The 22,677-nt window shown below is 44.1% G+C and overlaps 1 protein-coding gene across 2 annotated transcripts in view; it reads right to left on the bottom strand.

Moving 5' to 3' along the window:
* PLD3 (phospholipase D family member 3) overlaps window positions 1–22,677 on the bottom strand; it is a 167,805-nt gene that overhangs the window by 32,210 nt on the left and 112,918 nt on the right. Inside the window, exons 1-3 of one of the 2 annotated variants that reach the window (XM_068250807.1) lie at window positions 13,588–13,700; window positions 3,363–3,417; window positions 1,025–1,093 (exon numbers count right to left, since the gene is read on the bottom strand). In XM_068250807.1, coding sequence (XP_068106908.1) covers window positions 1,025–1,093; window positions 3,363–3,389 — 96 coding nt within the window. In that variant the 5' untranslated portion in view covers window positions 3,390–3,417; window positions 13,588–13,700. Of the gene's footprint in view, window positions 1–1,024; window positions 1,094–3,362; window positions 3,418–13,587; window positions 13,701–22,677 lie in introns of those variants that run through there. The other variant, XM_068250808.1, reaches the window with a different exon arrangement.

Raw genomic sequence — 22,677 nt, 5'->3', positions numbered from 1 at the left:
CAAAACTGAATATGTGAAAGGATAATCCCATTGAGGTTTACAAATTAATATAAACAATTCAAAGAAGCAAAGCAGTGCTCAAAATATATCTTCCAAGAGTCAGATGTGCTTGTTGCTGCAGTACAGCTCACTTACTCTCCTGTACATTTAGCTAGTGGGCGGGTCAATCAGCAGAGATTTCGGTAATTGACTCCCATAGTGGAAAGCATAAAGGCTAGACTACATTTCCCAGCATTACAGCAAAATATGTGGTTGAGGCTGATGGCAAAGGCAGGCAGTGATCTAGTTTGCACATTTGTTACTTTAGCTGCACAGATTACTACCTACCTCATCCATATTCAATCTAAATACAAAAGAAAGGCAGACGTTTGTGTCAGTCACTATTCAACAGCCTGCTGCAGACTTATAGTTCATAGGAAGTGAGATTTCAAAACATCACTCTCTGAACAGGAAGCCAGACAGTGCTGAGTTCTTTCATGTGCATTGAAAGGTGTACAGCTGCAGACAAGCACAGCCAGAAAACAGATATTTAAATCTGAAAATGCCAAAGTGCTTATAATTTGCATGTTTTCAGAATTAAAGGGGCTCCGAGCACCTCTCATGGGCATGCCTTTAAGCCAGACGACTTCCAACAAAGTCGTGCTATGACCCCTCTGGAGGAGCCTCTTGCAATGGCCATGCGTGTCACTTCCTCTTCCTGCTTCATTCAGTGATGCACTTCTGTAGCAGAGAGGACAGGAGTGACCCGGAAGTTATAACATAACCAAGATGGCAGTCGCGATTTTTAAATTGAAATCAAACAAAAACTATTTGGTGTAGAACGGCGATTCAGGCATCAAATGAAAGGAGAGCCCAAGCTACAGAAAGGTATGCATTTTTAAGTACTTTCCAGTAGTGGTGGGAGTCTTAAAGGCATACTCATGAGAGGTGCTCGGAGTCCATTCAAATAACTTCAGTGTTGGATTTAGTTGGGCATTTAGTAGTTTTCATGCAGTTACAGGGTCTGGAGTTCTGGCCATCTCACCTTGCGGGCAGTTTCTTGCATGCGAGCCATATAGGCAGCAGGATCCTCTATTTCCTCTGGAATGGATACCTGGAGAGAAATAATAAAAACTTTACAACCTTAGGGACAATCTGATTTGTCAAGTCAGGAAGCCTTGGTTAAGTACATACATTAGTTATGTGTCATCTAAGGCGAGCTAAATCATCCTTTACGGTAAAGAAAACAAGTGTCATAGCACTCAATGGGAATGTTAGGGACTGGGGGCATTCATTCAGTGTCAAGGTACCGAGTGGGGGGGGGGGGGGGGGAACTAAACAGTAAAGGCTGCAGTTCAAGGACAGTGAACGCCTTCTTAACATGCACAGCAGTTGCTCTGCAGTCTGTTGCAATTAGGGTGGCTGTTGTGTTTCTCCTGCAGCTGTATTGGACTGTTGTGGGAACACAAGGAACAAACACAAGTAGTTGTGACGTGGTAAGCACTAGGGATGATCAATGAGATGCGAATACTTCCAAAATTATGCACATTTTTATGCGGCTTGAAAAAGGACCAATCAATTTAAAACTAAGTGTAAATTGATTGATCCATTTTCAAAAACTACATACAGTTGCATAAAAATGTGCATCAACTCAGAAGAATTCGCATATCTTTGATCGTCCCTAGTAAGCACTAGCATTGGGCCATCAACGCAACTGCTTATGGTTGTATTTGTGCAAACAACTTTAAAACTAAAACATGTCAATCAAAATGATCTTCAGAGATCGATATGGACGGCAGTTTTGAAATAATCCCTTTACAAGCTGCTAGTAAGTGCCTGGCTGGTACAAGGGAACATACTGGTACATCAGAAGATGTATGGGCAGATCAACCAAGAGACAGATCTCTCTCTGATCGAATCTGATAGAGATCTGTCAGCTGACCATACACCACAGGCCGATTCAGTGGCGTAGCTAGAGACCATGGGGCTCCAGAGCAAAACTTTCATGGGGCTCTCAGATGTAGGCACTCTCAAGCAATACCACCTGCCCCTACCCTAAGGATATGAGTTAATTGGGCCATTTACATTCACAAGCAAACAAGTTCATGGGCAGTGAGACAAAGTCACTGTGGAGATAATTAATGGTGAATTTATTAGGAACCACCTGGGCCCCCTCTGCTTCAGGGCCCCATAGCAGCTGCTGTGGCTATTACACCTCTGGGCCGATTCTCCAATCAATTTCAGCATGAAATCATCGAATCAGCCTTGTGACACCACATCCACCACCCCCCAATGCTGTCACCCCAAATGTAAAATGTTTCCCCCTGGTAAAGTATACTTTACCTGTCAGCTGCTGGCATCACACACGTGCCCACGTTATACCAGCAAGTACGCAGGGCGAGTGTATGAAGACGGAGCCAGCGGCAGACATGGACAGGTAAAGTATACTGCACTTGGTGGGGATTCGGCCCTACATCTTGCAGCATAGCCAACCAATACATGTGACCAGTTTTTCGGCCCAAAATTTATCCCACCATCGATTAGGCATGCTTTTGATGGCACTGATTTTCCTCCAATTCAGTTGCCTGATGTATGGCCACCGTAAGTAACAGGACAACCAGTTACCTAAGACTAATAAAGCCAGCCGTAAACTAGCAGGAAGTTTTAAGTTGTTTCGCCTTATGGCATTGGCAGATTGAATGAGGTTCGACAATAAAGATGGCCAACAGCAAAAATGTTTAACCTTGTAGGATTCTTCTGGTCGGCAATGGTCGAACAATCAGTCATTTTGAGAGATTACATTTTAGCCTGCTGTGTATGGGTACTGTAGGTCTTCAGTGTCAGAGCAGGTTAAAAGTAGGGGTTTACGATTATGGCAAAATTCAATCTGTGAATAAAGGATAACTGCCCCCCCCCCCCCCCCCCACGGTAAGGTTTTTTTTTATTTTATGTCCCCATCTCGGGCTCTCTTTAAAATACACCCATTTTCACGATTCTGGAAGAAAAGAGATTCTCTCCCAGCGTGCAGGGAGGCAGGGGATAGAGGGCATGGCCAGGGAGGAACAGCTGCCGAGTGGCAGCTCTGGAAACCCTGCAGGGACGCCCCCAGTGGGCTTTTTGAGCAGTGAATCCCTCTCCTCCCATTACCCTCAGAAATAGTGACAATCATTGTTGCTAATTTCAGGGGGCTATAGCACGGTGGGGAAGGGTGGGAAGAAAACTGCATGTTGGGGGGGGGGGGGCAGAGAACATGCCTTTGTTTCCCATCTGCCCCATGCCCACCCTTCGCACTGCCTCGGGTTCTCTTTAAACATGTTTTAATGCTCCCCTATATGCAAATACAAAGACATACAAAACACAACTAACAGCTAATGAATACCTACCGGTTTGTATACGACTTTTGGCTTCATTTTGTGTCCCGATCAACTATTCACAGTCCTGAAGGCATACATTAGAGATATATTGTCACTTTATACTTAATCCACAATTTCACTTTAACTTAATCTAATACAGATTATTCCTTTTTGATTTGCATGGTCAATATAACATTATTTACACTTGTGCTTATATTAGATTTAGGGCTGGTTAATGCAGACGTCTGAACAAGCCGCCCGCGGCAGACCGGTGTCTCATTTTAAAAACTTCTATGGAAGCTTGCAGAAAAGCATTTGCTGGCTTTCTGATTCATTTTCCGCCGTGCTGCACTTTTTATCCCCACAGGGGTACAGGGTGGCGGTAAATGATCCTGTAAACTAACATGTTGCTTCCAGGATCGGCTAAGTGTCGGGCAGACGACAGCGAAAATCAGGAAAAAAAACATGGCATTTGTGCAAACGTCAGTAGGCGATCATACCAACCACTGTCCAATCATTTGAATGGACAGTGTTATGCTGGGAATACACGGTTCGTTTTTGCCTTCGTTTAAACCTTCGATTCGTTCGGTAAACGAATCGAGTGTTGAAAACGTATGTGAAAATAGTCATAATCTCATTATAGTTTCGATTAATAGACCCCAAAAACGAACGACTAGTGATCGAACATGTTTGATATTATCTCTCTTTATCCATCTAATCGAGCCATTGGTAGGCTTGATGGCTGTTCAGATCGATTATACATTCGTTTTTGCTAGTCCGTCCCTGTAAAAAGGGATTTTCGTTTCGTTTCTTTGCAGCCTTCGATCATTGGAAAAACGAAACCATCAGAATCGGAAAAAAAAACTAAACCGTGGGTGGTGATATTAACCGTATGACTGATTATTTCGGGATCGAAAAGGACAAAAGGCACAATCGAAACGAAGGTTTAAACGAAGGCAAAAACGAACCGTGTATTCCCAGCATTAGACAAGCGACGAGGCCATCGTTTAACGTCGCAGAACCGTCCGTGTTAACCAGCCCTTACACACTTACCTGTAAGCCCGGAAGTCCTAAAACAGATAGCTTTCAATTATGTAAACCAGATAGATTTAATGTGGTACTGGAAGGACAATTGTATGTTACAATCTGTGACTATAAACTATCAATGGAACAGTCAGTCATGAGTCAACATGTAAAACCTACAAGATTTGCAAGACCATACAGCCACTGTGCAGAATGTGTAACCACATGACAGGCTGTGTAATCAGTTTCATGAAAGACCTGCAGTCTGTCATGTGACTTGAGGACAGTCACTGTAGTAACAGGATAATCTCATGCTACAGACCCAGCTGGGGATGGGAGGGTCGGTGTTGAGTGAGGCAAAGGTTTCCTATAACATTGAATGCTTGCAACCCACCATGATTTGTCAATAAGAGCAGAGTTTAATTTCTGTAGCAATCTTGGATCAGATCATCACTGAATGGTCCTGGACACCATGACAATTTTATGCAGGAGAACAGAGGCGCCAAAAGGATAAAAGGAAGCTAAATGAGCTTAAAAACCAAATTCTTGGTAAATAGAGGAGGCAGTGGTGGACTTACCTCCTCCAAGTAGACACACAACGACTGTAGTAAAGACAGTCAATATATTTTATTTATGAACTCCAAATATGCAACGCGCTTCACAGGTTTGATCCCGCTTCATCAGGCAATAACAACGGAGCAATAGCATATGTGGTCAGTAGAATAGCCAGAGGTGCCTGAGAAAACTGGAAACTCTAGACATTTATGATGAGCTTATATGAATATCTTTTTATAGATATCTCATATCCCCTGGATTTTCTCTTTTTATTTATTTTAAACCCTTCCTTGGTTATCAGGACCCATATTTGATGCTACTTGATATGACATGGTTTGTCTTATTTTGTAGCGTTTGGTTTTGTTTTTTTTTGCTTTTCTTTTTATACAAGTTTGGTGAGCTTACCGACTTTATCGGACTTTATATTTGAGGTGATCCCTGGAATCTCAGTAGGGTGGTTCTAGTCAGGGCTGTGGAGTCGGTACAAAAATCTTCCGACTCCAACTCCCGACTCCTCAGTTTATGAAACCACGACTCAGACTCCGGGTACCCAAAATGGCTCCGACTCCTTAGTCTAATACTTGACAGGGCTGTGGATTTTGTACAAAAATCATCCGCCTCCGCAGTTTATGAAATAAACGACTCCGACTCCACAGCCCTGGTTCTAGTCCCCCATTTTCCAGGTGGATCAGATTTGTACTTTACTTAAGTTGTATGTATACTCCCACGCTGTTTTTTTTTATGAATATTGTACTGTTCATTGTTTGTCTGTTTGTATATCCACTTTCTTTTTTTATGCTTCAATAAAGCATTCCTTAATAGTAAAAAAAAAAAAAAAAAAGAAAAAAAAAAAAGCGCCAACAAAAGCACTTCACGCTTGCAAGTGCACTGGCGATTTATAATGTGAACTAGGCCGTAAAGAGGCATCTGAGCCAACCAGATGCCCTCACTCCATCCCCTTGGCCAGCATATAAATCCAGCATGCAGCAACATGCATCTTGGATTTATCGACGGCCGAAGGGATGGTGTGCGTGAATGATTGCAGTTGTTCCAGGCATTAGTTTGCTGATGGTACAGGCCTTTATGTATTCGGAGGATGACCTCATGCAGATGACAAGCAACTGGTTGGACCAGATCAGGTAATTGCTACTTCCCTGAATCCTACAGGAGCCTTTCCTCCCCTTCAAATGACATACTGTAGGACAGAGCACATCACCATTCTGCAAGCAACATGAACTAAGAATTGCAGCAGAATGGATCATCTGAAACTACCACAAATTACATTTTTAGCCACTGCATAAGTGCGTGTGTACACCTTGTTCAATTTTGGAAACCATTTGGTTTTAAGAACCCCATGGGACTACTAGCAACCAAAAAAGTCTGACAAACTTCATGCGGAAAGCAGAGCTGAACTCCAACCATCCATCCTACAGCCCCATACGATTGGTCACATAACGCACTTATTTCAGTGGAGGAAGGCATAGGAGGTTGGCCAAGCATAGTTTCAAGATCTTTAGCCAACTTACTCATAAAAGTGTTTGAAGGCACCTGTAGATTATTTTGGGTAGTTTCTACTGGATCACTGCACAGTTATGTAATGTTTATGTAATCTGCAACTACTATATTAAACTGCTCATTATACTTCTTACAATTATGGTAAGTGGCTGTTTATATAAATTTTTAGAGAGCACAAAGGAGGACTCTAAAGGTGCTGCCACACATCCAATTTTGATTGGCCAATGACTGACCAATGTTATCACCTCCATGCAGTAAAAGGGCCAACAGATTATGGATACCCTGAGCAGATTGTGCAAGTCACCTCTCATAAGACATGGAACTGGTAAAATTGGCTATTTAGCCAACCAAAATCGGATGTGTGTACCAGGCTTTAGAAATTGTCTAGGTCAGGTTTGGATGTGCTCAGATTTAGAGGTTACCTCAGGCGAAGTGAGTAGGCAACCCATGTTTGTGAATTACTCACCAGTCATGTGCTAGGCTGCTATGAGGAAGAAGCTACACAAACTGCTACAACAGCTGATTCATAGCTTCAGTCAGCAAATCCAATGCTCACAAACACGTCCACCATAGGTACATTTCCCAATCTTCTGCACGCTGCTAATGCCAGTAAACCAAGCTGTCTATATAGAGCTCCTGAAACTCAATCACATGAATGGCTGTTAAATAACACTATAGAAGAGAATTCATTCTATTCTGGAAGTTCCAGTAACTTATCCTAAAGGCAAGAAACCACAAAACGTGCAAGCGTGCACTGCAGCACTGGCCATTATAGTCTATGGCCTGTAGACACAGAACATTTATATTGCGATTTTCCTCTGGCGAACTCAAAGCACCAGAGCTGCAGCCACTAGGGCACGCTCTATAGGCAGCAACAATGTTAGGGAGTCTTGCCCAAAGTCTCCTCACTGGTTAGGTGCAGGCTTACTGAACAGGAAGAGCTGATATTAACCAGCACACTGTACATTTGTGTTCCCTTTTTTCCCTGCAATTTTAAATCAGACAGCATTCTGCTTTTTTTCTGCATGACGCATGAATTTGTACAGGATCTTCTCAAAAAAATAGCATATTGTGATAAAGTTCATTATTTTCTGTAATGTACTGATAAACATTAGACTTTCATATATTTTAGATTCAAATACACACAACTGAAGTAGTCCAAGCCTTTTATTGTTTTAATATTGATGATTTTGGCATACAGCTCATGAAAACCCAAATTTCCTATCTCAAAAAATTAGCATATTTCATCCCACCAATAAAAGAAAAGTGTTTTTAAAACAAAAAAAGTCAACCTTCAAATAATTATGTTCAGTTATGCACTCAATACTTGGTCGGGAATCCTTTGGCAGAAATGACTGCTTCAATGCGGCGTGGCATGGAGGCAATCAGCCTGTGGCACTGCTCAGGTGTTATGGAGGCCCAGGATGCTTCGATAGCGGCCTTAAGCTCATCCAGAGTGTTGGGTCTTGCGTCTCTCAACTTTCTCTTCACAATATCCCACAGATTCTCTATGGGGTTCAGGTCAGGAGAGTTGGCAGGCCAATTGAGCACAGTAATACCATGGTCAGTAAACCATTTACCAGAGGTTTTGGCACTGAGCAGGTGCCAGGTCGTGCTGAAAAATAAAATCTTCATCTCCATAAAGCTTTTCAGCAGGTGGAAGCATAAACCCACTTTTGAAACAGAAACAGCAGCAGAAGCGCCTGACCTGGGCTACAGAGAAGCAGCACTGGACTGTTGCTAAGTGGTCCAAAGTACTTTTTTCGGATGAAAGCAACTTTTACATGTCATTCGGAAATCAAGGTGCCAGAGTCTGCAGGAAGACTGGGGAGAGAGAAATGCCAAAATGCCTCAAGTCCAGTGTCAAGTACCCACAGTCAGTGATAGTCTGGGGTGCCATGTCAGCTGCTGGTGTTGGTCCACTGTGTTTTATCAAGGGCAGGGTCAATGCAGCTAGCTATCAGGAGATTTGAGCACTTCATGCTTCCATCTGCTTAAAAGCTTTATGGAGATGAAGATTTCATTTTTCAGCACGACCTGGCACCTGCTCACAGTGCCAAAACCACTGGTAAATGGTTTACTGACCATGGTATTACTGTGCTCAATTGGCCTGCCAACTCTCCTGACCTGAACCCCATAGAGAATCTGTGGGATATTGTGAAGATGAAGTTGAGAGATGCAAGACCCAACACTCTGGATGAGCTTAAGGCCATTATCGAAGCATCCTGGGCCTCCATAACACCTGAGCAGTGCCACAGGCTGATTGTCTCCATGCCACGCCGCATTGAAGCCGTCATTTCTGCAAAAGGATTCCCGACCAAGTATTGAGTGCATAACTGAGCATAATTATTTGAAGGTTGACTTTTTTTTGCTTTAAAAACACTTTTCTTTTATTGGTCGGATGAAATATGCTAATTTTTTGAGATAGGAAATTTGGCTTTTCATGAGCTGTATGCCAAAATCATCAATATTAAAACAATAAAAGGCTAGAACTACTTCAGTTGTGTGTATTTGAATATAACATATATGAAAGTCTAATGTTTATCAGTACATTACAGAAAATAATGAACTTTATCACAATATGCTAATTTTTTGAGAAGATCCTGTAATTGCAATGTATTCCACCACATGTGAAAAATCGCAAATAAATACAGAAAAACTTTTGCTGGAAAACGCAGAATGACTGCAACCCAGGAACCACAGGGAAAACGCACTGTCTAGTGTTTTCACTGCCTAAGGGCTGATTCACACTACAAAAACTTTTCTAGGCACTTAGTTAATTTACAAGCTTGTGTGTGTGTGTGCGTGCGTGTGTGTGTATTTTGTTAAAATTCCCCATAGCATTCCATTAGCAAAAGCTTTTTAAATAAAAAAAAAAAAAACCTTGTGCAGTGTGAACCAGGAAGTAAGGAAAAACACACTAACTGTCATTGCTAACTTGCATCTGGCTGTTTTGTTAACTTTTGGATACGCAACAGCTTAATTACCTTTAGGGCCCTTTTCCACCAGCGCATTTGCGCTGGCTGAATCGCAAAGACGCAAACCGCTAGCGATTTTACAATCGCTACGGTTTGCTTTTTAACATAGGAATCGCGGTAGGTCATTTCCACTACCACGATTCGTTTTTTACGGGAACGCAAACGCGCGGCGGAGCGATATTTGCCACAATTTTGCTATGCAGTGCATAGCAAAATCGCAGCCGCAAACGTCGGGGAATCGCCGGTAATTGCGATTCAGAAATCGCTAGCGTTCAGCGTGAACGCTAGCGACTGCTAGTGGAAAAGGGCCCTGAAAGAAAAACCATGTCTGTTACAGCTCTCAAAAATCCTGCAATAAATCTGCAGTGTGTCCACTTCCTGCTTTCATGGAAGCAGACATATTAACATCCTGTATTTACAAAGGAGCTCTCTGCCATGGCAGTCAGCTGACACAGCCAAGGGATTAAATTACAAATTGTGCTTCATCACATATACACATTTTTCAGTAGAAAAATACATATATTTACATGGATCTGTACATCAGTCCTGCAAGAGGGACAAATAAGGAAGAAAGAGGGAGAAAGGCATTTGGTTCCTCCAAAAGTGAGACAGGGAGCTCTGCAGTCACGGCAAACCAAGCTCTATCCCCAACTATTAAGGTAGCCATGATCATTGTTCAAATTTGTCAGTAATTTATTGGCTGTAACATATCCAATCAGTAAGCTTTTAAAAAGACGTGTGATTGAGCAAGGGTGGGCAGTGGAGGAATGACAGCCACATTGTGGTTTCTTGCATTGAGCAGCACAAGGCTAGCAGGACAGTGCCACAAACAGAGGCATAATCCATTTACTGATCAGACAGGGCTATTCTTTGCTGTGCGATCGGTGGCAGGGGTGCTGCTGTAGCTATGCCTTGGGGCCTACAGCTGGTGATGCCCCCCCCAATATGCTGATCTAACCACTATACAAACACAGAAAGTAAACATATTCTTGTCAATCAGGTAAAATGAAAGCTTTAAAAGATCACAACTTCAGAAGCCTTTGCTTGGACCCAGAGACGGGACAAGGTCCTCCAGCACCTGAGGCTAAGACACCAAAATGCACCCTCCATCCCTCCCAGTCATCGCACACTATTTGCTCTTAGAATAAGAGGTGCCCCAGCCCCCCCCCCCCCCCCCTTCTGCCCAACACCTTAATCTCTAGTTATCTGGCTTGCAGTTACTGCCGTGTATCCCCTTTTCTTATTTTTCTCTGCTTCAAACACAATAGGGGAATGATAGCTGAGTGAGTTGTGCGCCACCTCCTACACTGCGCCCTGAGGCTGGAGCCTCTCTCGCCTCTGCCCGGCCCTGCTTGGACCAGACTTCTGCAATAAATGCACCTATTTAGAAACACAGCCAAAGATGGTATATGAGTCACAGAATCTGATCAAGCTGGATAATCAGCTCACAAGAAGTTGGAATGGCATGCTTTAATTATGTTCATAGAAATAAGGGAGGGAACCACAACTTAAATATACATAGGATGCGGAGAAGTGTAAAGTGCTTTCTCCATACCAGTATAACAGCCAACACCCCAGTATACATACATCCATGCATTTATTCCGTGTATATGAAAGCTACATATACATGTCATTGCCTGGAACAAATGTCTGATCAGGTAAAGATGTGTAATTAGCGATGTACTGCTGTGGCTACTCAGTGAAGTTCCTGCCGCAAGGCAATGCCGCTTAGTCCTCCACCCTCCTCTCTCCACAGAACAGGCAGTTCAGCAGATAGCCAAACTCAGAATTCTGCTTGCTGATATTCAACCAAGGTCAGGGGAATTGGTATGAGCCATACTCCCTCTCCATGGGGCCCCCCCTCCTGTGTCTACCTGCGGAGTAGGGTACAGCGGTGTGACTTATGAGTGAATCACACCGGATCACAATGTGTCCATGCTGCTTGGCAGCCGGCCGCTCACTCTACTTCCTGTCTCCTGCATGACGCAGATTAGGCAGGCTGAGAGGGGCCAGCTTCCGAGGAGCATGGACATATCAAGATCAAGTGAGATTCACTCACAAGCCATACCAGTGTGCCATACTCTGCAGGGGGACACAGAAGGGGGGCCCATGGGGGAGGGTGAGCGGAATGATGTCGACCTCCCTATTAGGTACCACTAGACCACCAGGAAAGCTATATGGGGATGGGGTACCACCAGGGATGTCACATGGGGGGTACCACTACCACCAGACCACCGGGGATCTTACATGGGGGTTGCCACGGTCTGTAAATAATCAGCACTGGGCATCAAATACCCTAGGTAGGCCACTGCTGGGGGGGCACCAATCATTGGATTCCAGAGTCATCGTACACTACGCTGGTCTAGTATTATACCCATCTGATGGATCCCATTGATTTCGCTGAAGGTAATCAATCCATCGCCTGGACAATTGCCTACATTATGCTGTACACAAGGCTTTAAACATCCCAAAATGTATTGTTATTGGTAGGTTAATCGATTTCCTCAAAATTACCCTACACTATAGTGGGGACATCAGACTGTAGCCTCACTGAGGAACAGTTAAGGTGGACGAACACTTGTCGATTTTTTGCAGATTTGCTCACTGTGATTGAATCTGCAAGAATGCCCTGCTAAATTGCTCTGTTGCAGCAACAACAGCGACCTCTAGAGATTACGCATACATGGTGCGCATAGTTTAAGTGTACTACTGTCCCAGAATTCCATAGTGCGTGCATAACCATCTCACCATCATGACATCAGAATGTCAAGTACTGGCCACATGTTTCCACGCCAAGGTATATGTGTTTATACTTCTCACGAGCATCACCTCTGCTTTGGAACTCTCTCTCACAGCCTGTCAGTCATGCTCAAAAACACAACAATAATAATAGTAATAACGTGGTTTTTAAATAAAATAAAAAAAGAAGGTATACATACACTACAAAATGGTACTATCCATTCACATGTTCAGCCAAATCATTGAGCAAGATCGCTTTCTTTCATGTGTTTGCACTGCATTAAAGGGAATAGATTACCAAAGCTGCTTTATATACATAGTATGACAAAAACCTGGGTATGGGTGTAGCAAACTGTTGTTGATCAGGCAGGTCAGAATACTAATGTGGTTCACCGATTTCCTAGACAAATACGCTTGGCCAAACTGAGCATTCAAGTTTATGGTCAGACCCTACCCGAACAAAAACTCCCCTCTGATAACTATGGGCAGCCTTCCCACACATGCACATTTTCACAGTAATATTTTACACAGTTGCTACTCTCTTTCTAGAGATTTTGCTAAAACAGGCAACAATTGGTGCAAAAAAATCAAACAAGCAACCAACATCAGGCATTTTACCTGATGTTGTGCAGTCGGTACAATGACACTATTCTATAGAAAGTGTGCATACAAGGTTATTTCAAAGACTTGTCGATAATGTCGTTTGTAGGACATCGGACGTGTGTATGTGTGCCCTGAATTTTGTAGAGCGCGTGTAAGGACCTTCATCAGATTCGGACAAGAGCGATTAAATAACTTAGATTAAATAACTTAGTCTGAACAATTAAGTGAACTGTCAATTAATTCCAAATCTGAGTATCTCTATCCAATTATCCATTTCAGCTATGCCATTTCCCATAACTTAATACAGGAAAAATAAATAAAAAGTAAAAAAAAAAAAATAATAATAATAATAATAAAACAAAACTACAAACCCACATTTCAGATTAAATCTGTATCTTATCCATGCACAAGTAATCCTAAGTGAAAATAACTTCACAGACCTGTTCAACATAATTGTGGTGTGGATACATAAGAACATATGATGTAGCCAAAATACTCCCATATCAGGTCTACTGCATATACCAACACCTCCATAAAAACAAAAGAGATCTGCTAATAAGTTCTCTAGGCAAACAATTTCTACTGAAACTCCTGCAATTCAAGCTTGACCATAACTGCTGATGTTTAGTCACGGGTCACCCTGATCACATGGTAATAATAATAAGATCTGGTGGAGTAAGTAGGGGAAGCTGTATGCAGAGTGCAGCACGGAAACTTTTGTAAGAGAAGCATATTAGTGCACCTCTGCAGTGACTCCAGAGGGCTGTCATGTAGACGAGATGCGGTGTATACAAAGAGAATAACAAGCGCTACAAGCTACACAGTGTCCAGATCACACATACCGAATTCACACTAGGAAACTATCTTCCGATCAGCCATCAGAGAAAAACAATACACTGAGCTGAGCAGGCCCGGTATAGACATATAGAGGAGGAGGGCCTGGCGCCTGAGTGGGCGTGGCTAATCCCGCCTTCAACCTCAGCTGGGCGGGGTCAGCCTGTGGAAGGGGGACGGAGTCACGTGACACAACAGGTGCTGTGGGTGGCAGCAGCTCCAATCTCTGCCTCTGCATCAGAGGCTCTGATCAGCATATTGTGTCAGAAAAGGCTCCCTCGTCAGATTTAGCTACCAGTAGCAAAATCTGACAGTGTAGCATGTCAGAAAAAGCTACCATGTCAGTATATAGATTATCTTGTGAATGTGCCTTAAAGTGAACCTAAACAAAGGAATGAAAAAAAAAAAAAAAAACTTATCTGGGGCTTCCCCCAGCACCCTGTAGATGTCCTGTGCCTGCGCTGTCTCAAACCGATCCTCTGGTCCCCTGCAGGCAGCTAGTTCTATTTTCAGCAGGGCGCCTGCGGGGCTCTGGCTGCGAGTGTACTCAATCACGCTTCCGCCGCCGTCCTGCACACACAGGCATGCTACGCTTATGTACATAGTACACGTAGTGTGCCTGCGCAGGATGGCAGGAGCGGATAAAGTACACGAGCGGCCAAAGCCGTGCAGGTGCACTGGCCAGCGACTAGTCAGATTTCAGAGAGCTTTTCTTTTAAAAAAAAACCTCCCATTTTCACATTAAATCGTGGTAAATTCGGTATCGCGCTAAAATCACGCGATTTTACCAAGATTTTAATGTAAGTCAATGAGAGCTTTTTAAAAAAAGCTGCAGTGCGAGTAATCCCATAGAATTTTATTTCCTGGACAGAAATGGCGGCATACTCCTGGGTTCAACTCCTCCCCCTGAACTCTGATGGACAGATCTTTTTGAATAAATTAAAAGAACCCGCCCCCCCTGCCATTCTCTTTTTTTTCTGTCCTCGATGGACAAGGTCTTTTGTTTTTGGGTGTCCGTTTTTTGTTTTTTTTCTATAGGCGCCCTATTACCTTTTTTTCTTCAAGCAGGTTCAGCCTCTCCTGCTCTGCTGGCATTGCGCTGCCTAAATGGCGGTTAGAGATGCGCCCTACCTAGTTCTCATACGGCGGCATGATGGATTCCTTCCGCCCTATGCTTCCTCCCTCCTTCCTCCAATTGCCCGAGATCCCGCGAGACTTTGCGTACCCCATTCTGATTGGCCGGCGGCTCCGCTGACGTCATCTCCGGCCAGAGCGGCATATCTGAAAGGATGCGCCAGACGCCAGAGCGCTCACAGCTGATCCAGCGTTGCTGTAGCTCTGGTGTCGGCGCAGGCAAAGGCGGGAATCGTCCTGAGCAGCTGGCGTCCTCCTGGGGTCTGAGCAAGGAGATTCGCTTCCCCATTGGGTCACATCTCTGAAATCTTCTGGAGAGGTATGAGGAGGACTTCACTTTCTATGAATGCATAAAGTGTTTTGGGCTATTGCAAGCTTAGGGAATTCATTTTAGGATTGTTTTCTGACAGGTGTTGTTCTAGAGGGAATCCATGGATAATGAGGACTCGGTGCCCATGGAGGAAGGGAGAGAGGAGAGGTAACTGATGTCTTAATGACATCATTTTGTGCCTTTCCACACACTGGGTGTTTAAAACTTGCATCATTGCATCACTAGGTGAAGGGCTTATTTATAAAAGAGTGCTACCTCTCTAACAAGACGCGGATGTTTTTAGTGGAACATATGTATTTTTGCTTATGTCTCCGCAGTCCGCCAGAGGGAGAAGGGGAGAGTAGAGTGTCTAAAAGTCACAGATCCTCATCCCAAGCGAGATCCCGCTCGAGGTCAAGACATACAAAGTCGACTGACCATCGTTCCTCGCAAGATGCAGGACCATCTGGGAAAGATTCTTCTAAGGAGCATAAAAAGTCTTCCAAGAAGAGGAAGAATCATTTACCTCACAGAGACTCTCCAAGGCGATATTTCTCAAGCAGAAGAGACAGATCACCTGAGAGACATTATTATTATTACAGTAATTCTCGCAGAAGTAGATCTCCTAGGAGGAGACGTGATTCCAGGGATAGACATTATTCTCCTGACAGGAGATATAGATCAGAAAGATCAGAGAGATACTATTCTCCTGAGCGTTCGAGGCAACAATTCACTACTGAGCTCAGACATCAGCAGCCGGCTAAATCATTATGCTGGTCTTGTGCTCAGCCAGCATTACCTGATAAAATGGTATGTGAAGCTTGTTTCGCAGAACTGGGGAGAGACAAGGAAACCGATAATCAGCAGGTCATGTCGTTTATTCAGCAGGCTGTCCAAGAGACCTTTAATAAAATCGCTACCAGTCAACCTATATCGCAGGCCCAACCAGGTACATCAGAGGAAGCTCAGCAGGAGAACGCAGCACCTCTAGGGTTTGATTTTGCCATTGTACCGGCATTTGTAACAGCAATTAAGGAGGCGATTGAGTGGGAAGATGATAAAAAGTCAAGTAAAAGTCCGGATAAATACTATCCGCACCTTAATAAACAGCCGACTAATTTCCCATTAATGAGTGTCATCAAGGACATCTTCCTCGGGGAATGGAGTAAAATAGATCAAAAGCCCTCTCTTGCAAACCGATTCTTCAAGCTGTATCCACTAAGCCCTGAGGACGCTAAAATGATGGATGCAGCCCCAGTGGTAGATGCCTCCATAATGCGCCTGACCCGACATGTCACTCTACCTATAGATGATGGCGTCTTATTTAGTGATCCGCTAGATAGAAAAGTGGACTCAGATATTAAAAAAGCTTTCTTAGCTGCTGGAGCAGCTTGCAAGCCGGCAGTAGCCTTGACATCACTTGCAAAAGCGATAAGAGTATGGGTTGAAAACATAGAGGTTGCTATCAATTCCGGAGCAGACAAGTCGGAAATAATAAAGGCATTAGACGAGCTCAAACTTTCAAGTGACTTTATTGGGGAAGCAGCGATAGACACGATCAGGTCTTCCGCAAGATCGATGCTTCATAGCGTAACCGCTAAGAGAGCATTATGGCTGAAACCTTGGGCGGCTGATCAGTCATCAAGGAATAACTGGTGCCGCATACCGTATGACGGGGTTCACCTATTTGGGAGCCAGATGGATGGAGCCATCGCCAAAGTAACAGGAGGTAAATCGGGTCTCCTTCCACAAGATAAGAAAACAAGACCCACCAATCCTCAGCCACCAAAAAGATCGTTTCCCAATAGGTTCCAACAAGCCAAAGGTTATCGGCCGGGGAGACAATTTAACCGCAGCTGGAGAGGCACCCAGTCGTCCTTTCTTAAAAATATCAAGCAGAGGTCAGCCCCAGTTCCGCAGCAGAAGCCAAAGCCCTTTTGAAGTTACGCCCACCCAGACAATACCGGTTGGGGCAAGACTTCAAGCTTTCTGGACTGTCTGGGTGGAGATGATTCAAGATCCATGGGTGATAAAAACATTAAGGAAAGGGCATGCATGGAAGTTCAAAAGGCCACCACCTTCATCAAGATTCAGAGAAACCTTTCTTCCTCACAACTTCCAAAAATGTCAAGCTCTGAGAGAGTATGTGGACACTTTACTAAAGGCAGAGGCGATTATTCCAGTTCCAGAAAAGGCAAAGGGATCGGGAATCTATTCTCCGCTATTCTTGGTTCCCAAAACATCAGGAGAATGGCGCCCAGTGCTAGACTTGAAATTCCTAAACAGTTTTATAAAGGTCCGCCATTTCAAAATGGAGTCTCTACAGACAATAATAAAAATGATAAGAATCAACGATTGGATGACGACGGTGGATCTCACGGATGCATATCTGCATGTCCCGATAAACAAAAAATTTCAAAAGTTTCTAAGGTTTGCAGTAGACAAGAAACACTTTCAATTTCAGAGCCTTCCGTTTGGGATCTCAACGGCTCCTCGAACATTCACGAAGATCCTACTTCCAGTGATTGCACTTCTAAGGGTGGAAGGACTACGAGTCTACCACTACTTGGACGACGTGTTACTAGTGAACCAAGATCGGTCCACCCTACTGAAACATCAGCACAAATTGATAGAAACATTGGAGTCGTTGGGTTGGTTAATCAACTACCAGAAGAGCAAGTTAACACCATCCCAGGACATGGTCTTTCTGGGGGCCCGATTCATAACTCCACAAAACAAAGTATGTTTGCCAGAGGAGAAGATTACGGCAGTACAGGGAAAAGTAAGGGCAGCTCTGTCACAGAGGAAATTGTCATCCAGGCAAATCCAAAGCCTGCTGGGAACCTTTTCATCAACTATACCACTTGTAAAATGGGCGCATTGGCATCTAAGGAAGCTACAAGCTTTCTTTCTCCAACATTGGAACAAATCAAGTCTATTGCAGAAGTTCATCCTCCCAATAGAAGTGAAAAACTCCCTGCGGTGGTGGTTGATCAGGGCCCATCTTCAGAATTGCCATCACATTCAACCAGAAAATCCAATAATAGTGACAACAGATGCCAGTTTGGCAGGCTGGGGAGCTCACTGTGCGGGAGCCTGCATCCAAGAGAAGTGGAGACTTCCACAGAAGGGGGTGCCTTCCAACATCCTGGAGCTGAGAGCAGCTTACCTGGCACTGAGAGCTTTCAAACACATAATCTTTCAGAAATCAGTGATGCTACAAATAGACAATACGACAGCAGTATCGTATATCCGAAGACAAGGAGGTACCAGGAGTTGGACATTGCTCAACGAGACGAGTCAAATGATGGAATGGGCACAGGAGAACTTGCAGAATCTCTCGGCAGTATACTTACCGGGAGTCCAAAATACTCTGGCAGACCGGCTGAGCAGAGAGTTTGTGGATCCCCACGAATGGGCGCTAAACAGCAAAGTCTTCCGGGAGATTGTACGGAAATGGGGGACACCCCAAATAGACTTGTGTGCCTCAACCTGGAATACGAAGGTGCAGAGGTTCTTTGCAAGATATCCACAGGAATTTGCGGAAGGGACGGACTGTCTAGCGCAGCAATGGAATTTCGAGATGGGATATGCCTTTCCCCCGTTTCCATTAATAACCAACTTTCTACGCAAATTATTGAGGGAACATTGCGTGATCATTCTTATTGTGCCTTATTGGCCAAGGAGACCTTGGTTCACTCTAGTGAAGGAGATGAGCATGGAGGACCCGCTAATACTACCCAAGATCCCAGACCTTCTGCACCAAGGAAATTTGTTGTACCCGGAAGTCAACCAATTAAATATAATGGCTTGGAAATTGAGAGGAGGAAGTTGATAGCCTTGGGGTGTTCGGAGGAAGTTGTTGCCACTTTATTAAAAGCTAGGAAAGTATCAACCAATACAACGTATCACCGTGTCTGGGAGAAGTTTATTCTATTTGCGGCAGAAAATAATCTTGACGCAACCTCACCAAGGGTGCAGGACATACTAATTTTTCTCCAAACAGGTGTTGAAAAGGGTCTGAGCGTCTCGGCCATTAAAGTTCAAGTATCGGCACTTTCTGCCCTCACGAATGAAAAATGGGCATTTAATCCATTAGTGGTGCAGTTCATTCAGGCACTTCAGAAAATGAGACCACCTAGGAAACCTTTTTTTCCGCAATGGGACCTATGTGTTGTGCTGGACGTATTATCAAGTACACCCTTCCATCCGGTGGAATCAGCTTCGCTACAGAACATAGCCCTGAAAGCCCTGTTTCTCACAGCAATCTCGTCGGGAAAAAGGGTCTCTGATCTACAAGCTTTAGGCTGCTCTCAAAACCTGTTACAATTTTTTCCAGATAGGGTTGTGATCAGACCTGTACTGTCCTACATTCCTAAAGTAGCATCTACGTTTCACATAAACCAAGAACTCAACTTACCTACCTTGTCATTAGGAAACGGATGTCATCCTTTAGATGTGGGAAACAGTATTAAAATATACATGAATAACACTGCTTCTTTTAGAGCATCAGACCATCTCTTTATAAACATCCAAGGCGCAAAGAAAGGTCAGCCGCTAACGACCAGAACAATTTCAAGTTGGTTGGTGAGACTTATTCAGTTAAGTTACAGGTTAAAGGGACTGGAGGTCCCGAAGGAGGTCAATGCCCACTCAACCAGGGGTATGGCAGCTTCATGGGCATCATTTGCTAAGGTCTCTGTAGAGGCAATATGTAAGGCTAGCTGGTCCTCACCTCATACATTGGTCCTCACCTCATACATTCCTTACCCATTACCATGTTAATCCAGCATGTTTAACTTCATTGGAGTTCGGTAAAGCTGTACTATCTGCATGTACTAAATAAATTGTGTGTTTTTGCATTCCCACCCTCGCTTCCTGATTTGTTATATCCCAGGAGTATGCCGCCATTTCTGTCCAGGAAACCGGAAAATTGTATACTTACCTTCCGTAATTTTCCTTTCCTGGATCAGAAAATGGCGGAATACGAATCCCTCCCTCTTGTCCATTCGAGGACTGATTTTCACGAGAATGGCAGGGGGGGCGGGTTCTTTTAATTTATTCAAAAAGATCTGTCCATCAGGGTTCAGGGGGAGGAGTTGAACCCAGGAGTATGCCGCCATTTTCTGATCCAGGAAAGGAAAATTACGGAAGGTAAGTATACAATTTTCCGGTATGTAGATAGATAGCGCTCCACTCCGCTTAGATTTCATCAAAGTTCATCAGCGTTCATTAAAGAAGAATACAAGAAGAATCCCCCTTAGGGGCTGCACTCACCCAGCCCGTGTGACCACTGCGAGACTGGTCAACAAACACCCCTGTATCGTCCTATGGCCGACTGCCCGATCTCAGCTTCTGGGTCTCCCCACTCCAGATGACACTCCTTAGTGTAGACTCCCCGCTGGTTCCTCCTTATGATGTGTTCCTTATTAGTTGCTCACCTCAAACAGAATGAGCCTCATATAGTGTAATTCCGTTATATAAAAAGTAAACTTTATTATGATTATACTCACAAACATGAAATGTGAACAGCGCGTAGAGTGTTTAGACGGGCTCTTCCCCGTGCCTCTCCGGACAGGCTCGCTGGGTTTCCTCCGTAAAACGCCGCTGTGGTAAGTCCAGATGGTCCTGCGGGCGCTAGCTCCTCCCTACGCGTTTCGTCACCGGCGTGTGACTCATCAGGGGCGTGGCTAGCCCCAGGACGTCTGCCAGATTGCTAACAAACCAGCCTCGCCACTGTCACATTACACCGATCCTTCGCTCACTGCACTGGCTAGCAGTAGAATGGAGAATACTCTTCAAGATTGGACTGCTGACATTCAAATCCCTGCACAATCTGGGCCCTGGATACATGAAGGACTTGCTGAAGCTGCACCACACCTCTCACAACCTCAGATCAGCAAGTTCTATAAACTTGGTCACTCCCAGAGTGCACCTCAAAAAATCTGGAGATAGAGCCTTCTGTCATGCTGCCCCTACTCTTTGGAACTCCCTGCCACACCCAGTAAAGACAGCACCATCCCTGGAGCTATTCAAATCCAGACTGAAAAGCCACCTGTTTAGCCTGGCATTTCCGGACTTATAAAATTCTTCCTCTGTACCACGTTGGTCTGAGCCATGCTTATGCGCTTTGAGTCCTATGGGAGAAAAGCGCTCTACAAATGTTATTTGTTGTTGTTGTTGTTGGTGATTAAATTACGTAGGAGCAATGCTCCTCCCATTCCCCGCTCTGGCCAAAGAAGGCCCAGCGCATGCGTGATCGTAGCCTCCTCACGCCGCCACTGCGAGGCTTGGATATGTAAATAGTTGAGTAGGATAGTGACGTGTTGCTCTCGCCGCTGTGTGCGTGCACATATTATGCAGAGCTGAGGCAGAAGGGAGGCCCATGTACATAGTACATAATACATAATATTACAAACATTTAAATACATGGCATTTTATATATCCCTTAGCTTTTAAAGCTTATGTCAATAAAACTGCTTTAAAAAACACAATGCATCACGATACACATGTTATATATACAATATGCTTAAAAGTTCATGTTCTTGTGCACAGTCACCATCTTGTGGTCAATTAGTGTATAGCCTCATTAGTTCCACATTACAAGTGTACATTGTAGTCCCTTACACACCCCAATGAGTTCTGGGTCACCATAAGCTTGCTGGTTAGTCTGTGACATTACAAGTACAAGACAAGACAAATAACATTTATATTGCGCTTTTCTCCTTGCGGACTCAAAGCGCCAGAGCAGAGCAGCAGCCACTAGGGCGCGCTCTATTGGCAGTAGCAGTGTAAGGGAGACTTGCCAAAGGTCTCCTACTGAATCGGTGCTGGCTTACTGAACAGGCAGAGCCGAGATTCGAACCCTGGTCTCCTGTGTCAGAGGCAGAGCCCTTAACCATTACACCATCAGCCAACTGCCTGTACAGACAGATAAGCGCAATATGTTTGCATAGATACCACTAAATAATCAAATAATAAACTAAAACTATTAGGTAAAATAATTAAAACAAAACCATATATATGCTATCATGAGAGTCACTCCTCACCGAGTTTTAGTGACAAGATGCTACCATTTACACACACACAGAAATAAAACTGATGGTGATGTGTGTCCTATATTTCAGCTATTTGCTATGTAACAATTGAGATCAATTTCCACATTATGCCCCCCCGGTTGTAGGGTTCCCATCTGATAGATCCATCTAGTTTCAGCCTTTGATATTTCTCGAATCTTGTTACAGCCTCTCCACGAATAATTTGCCTTTTCTATTCCACAGAACTTTAAGGTACTGGGGTCCGATTGATGATGTGTTCTATAGTGGTCTGATACACTATGCCCCTCCAGTCCCCGTCTTATATTTCCAATGTGTTCTCTGATCCTTTTTCTTAATTTCCTAGTCGTTCTGCCTATGTACTGGATATTGCAGGGGCACCACACCATGTACACCACCCCCTTACTGTTACACGTTATGTTCTGCCTTATTTTGTGGGTAGTTCCTTTTGATGTAGACACCACCTCATTGCATCTACTTGGCATCCCCTCTCTGCATCCTATGCATCCTCTACATGGGAAGAACCCCTGTTGTTGCCAGAATGGTATCACTTCCCTGGGTGGGTTTACGCAACTTGGCGCCAGATAGTTCCTCAGGTT

The sequence above is a fragment of the Hyperolius riggenbachi genome, chromosome 8 (assembly GCF_040937935.1).
Source record: "Hyperolius riggenbachi isolate aHypRig1 chromosome 8, aHypRig1.pri, whole genome shotgun sequence".
Taxonomy (NCBI): domain Eukaryota; kingdom Metazoa; phylum Chordata; class Amphibia; order Anura; family Hyperoliidae; genus Hyperolius; species Hyperolius riggenbachi.
This window is presented reverse-complemented; position numbering and strand designations above follow the sequence as displayed.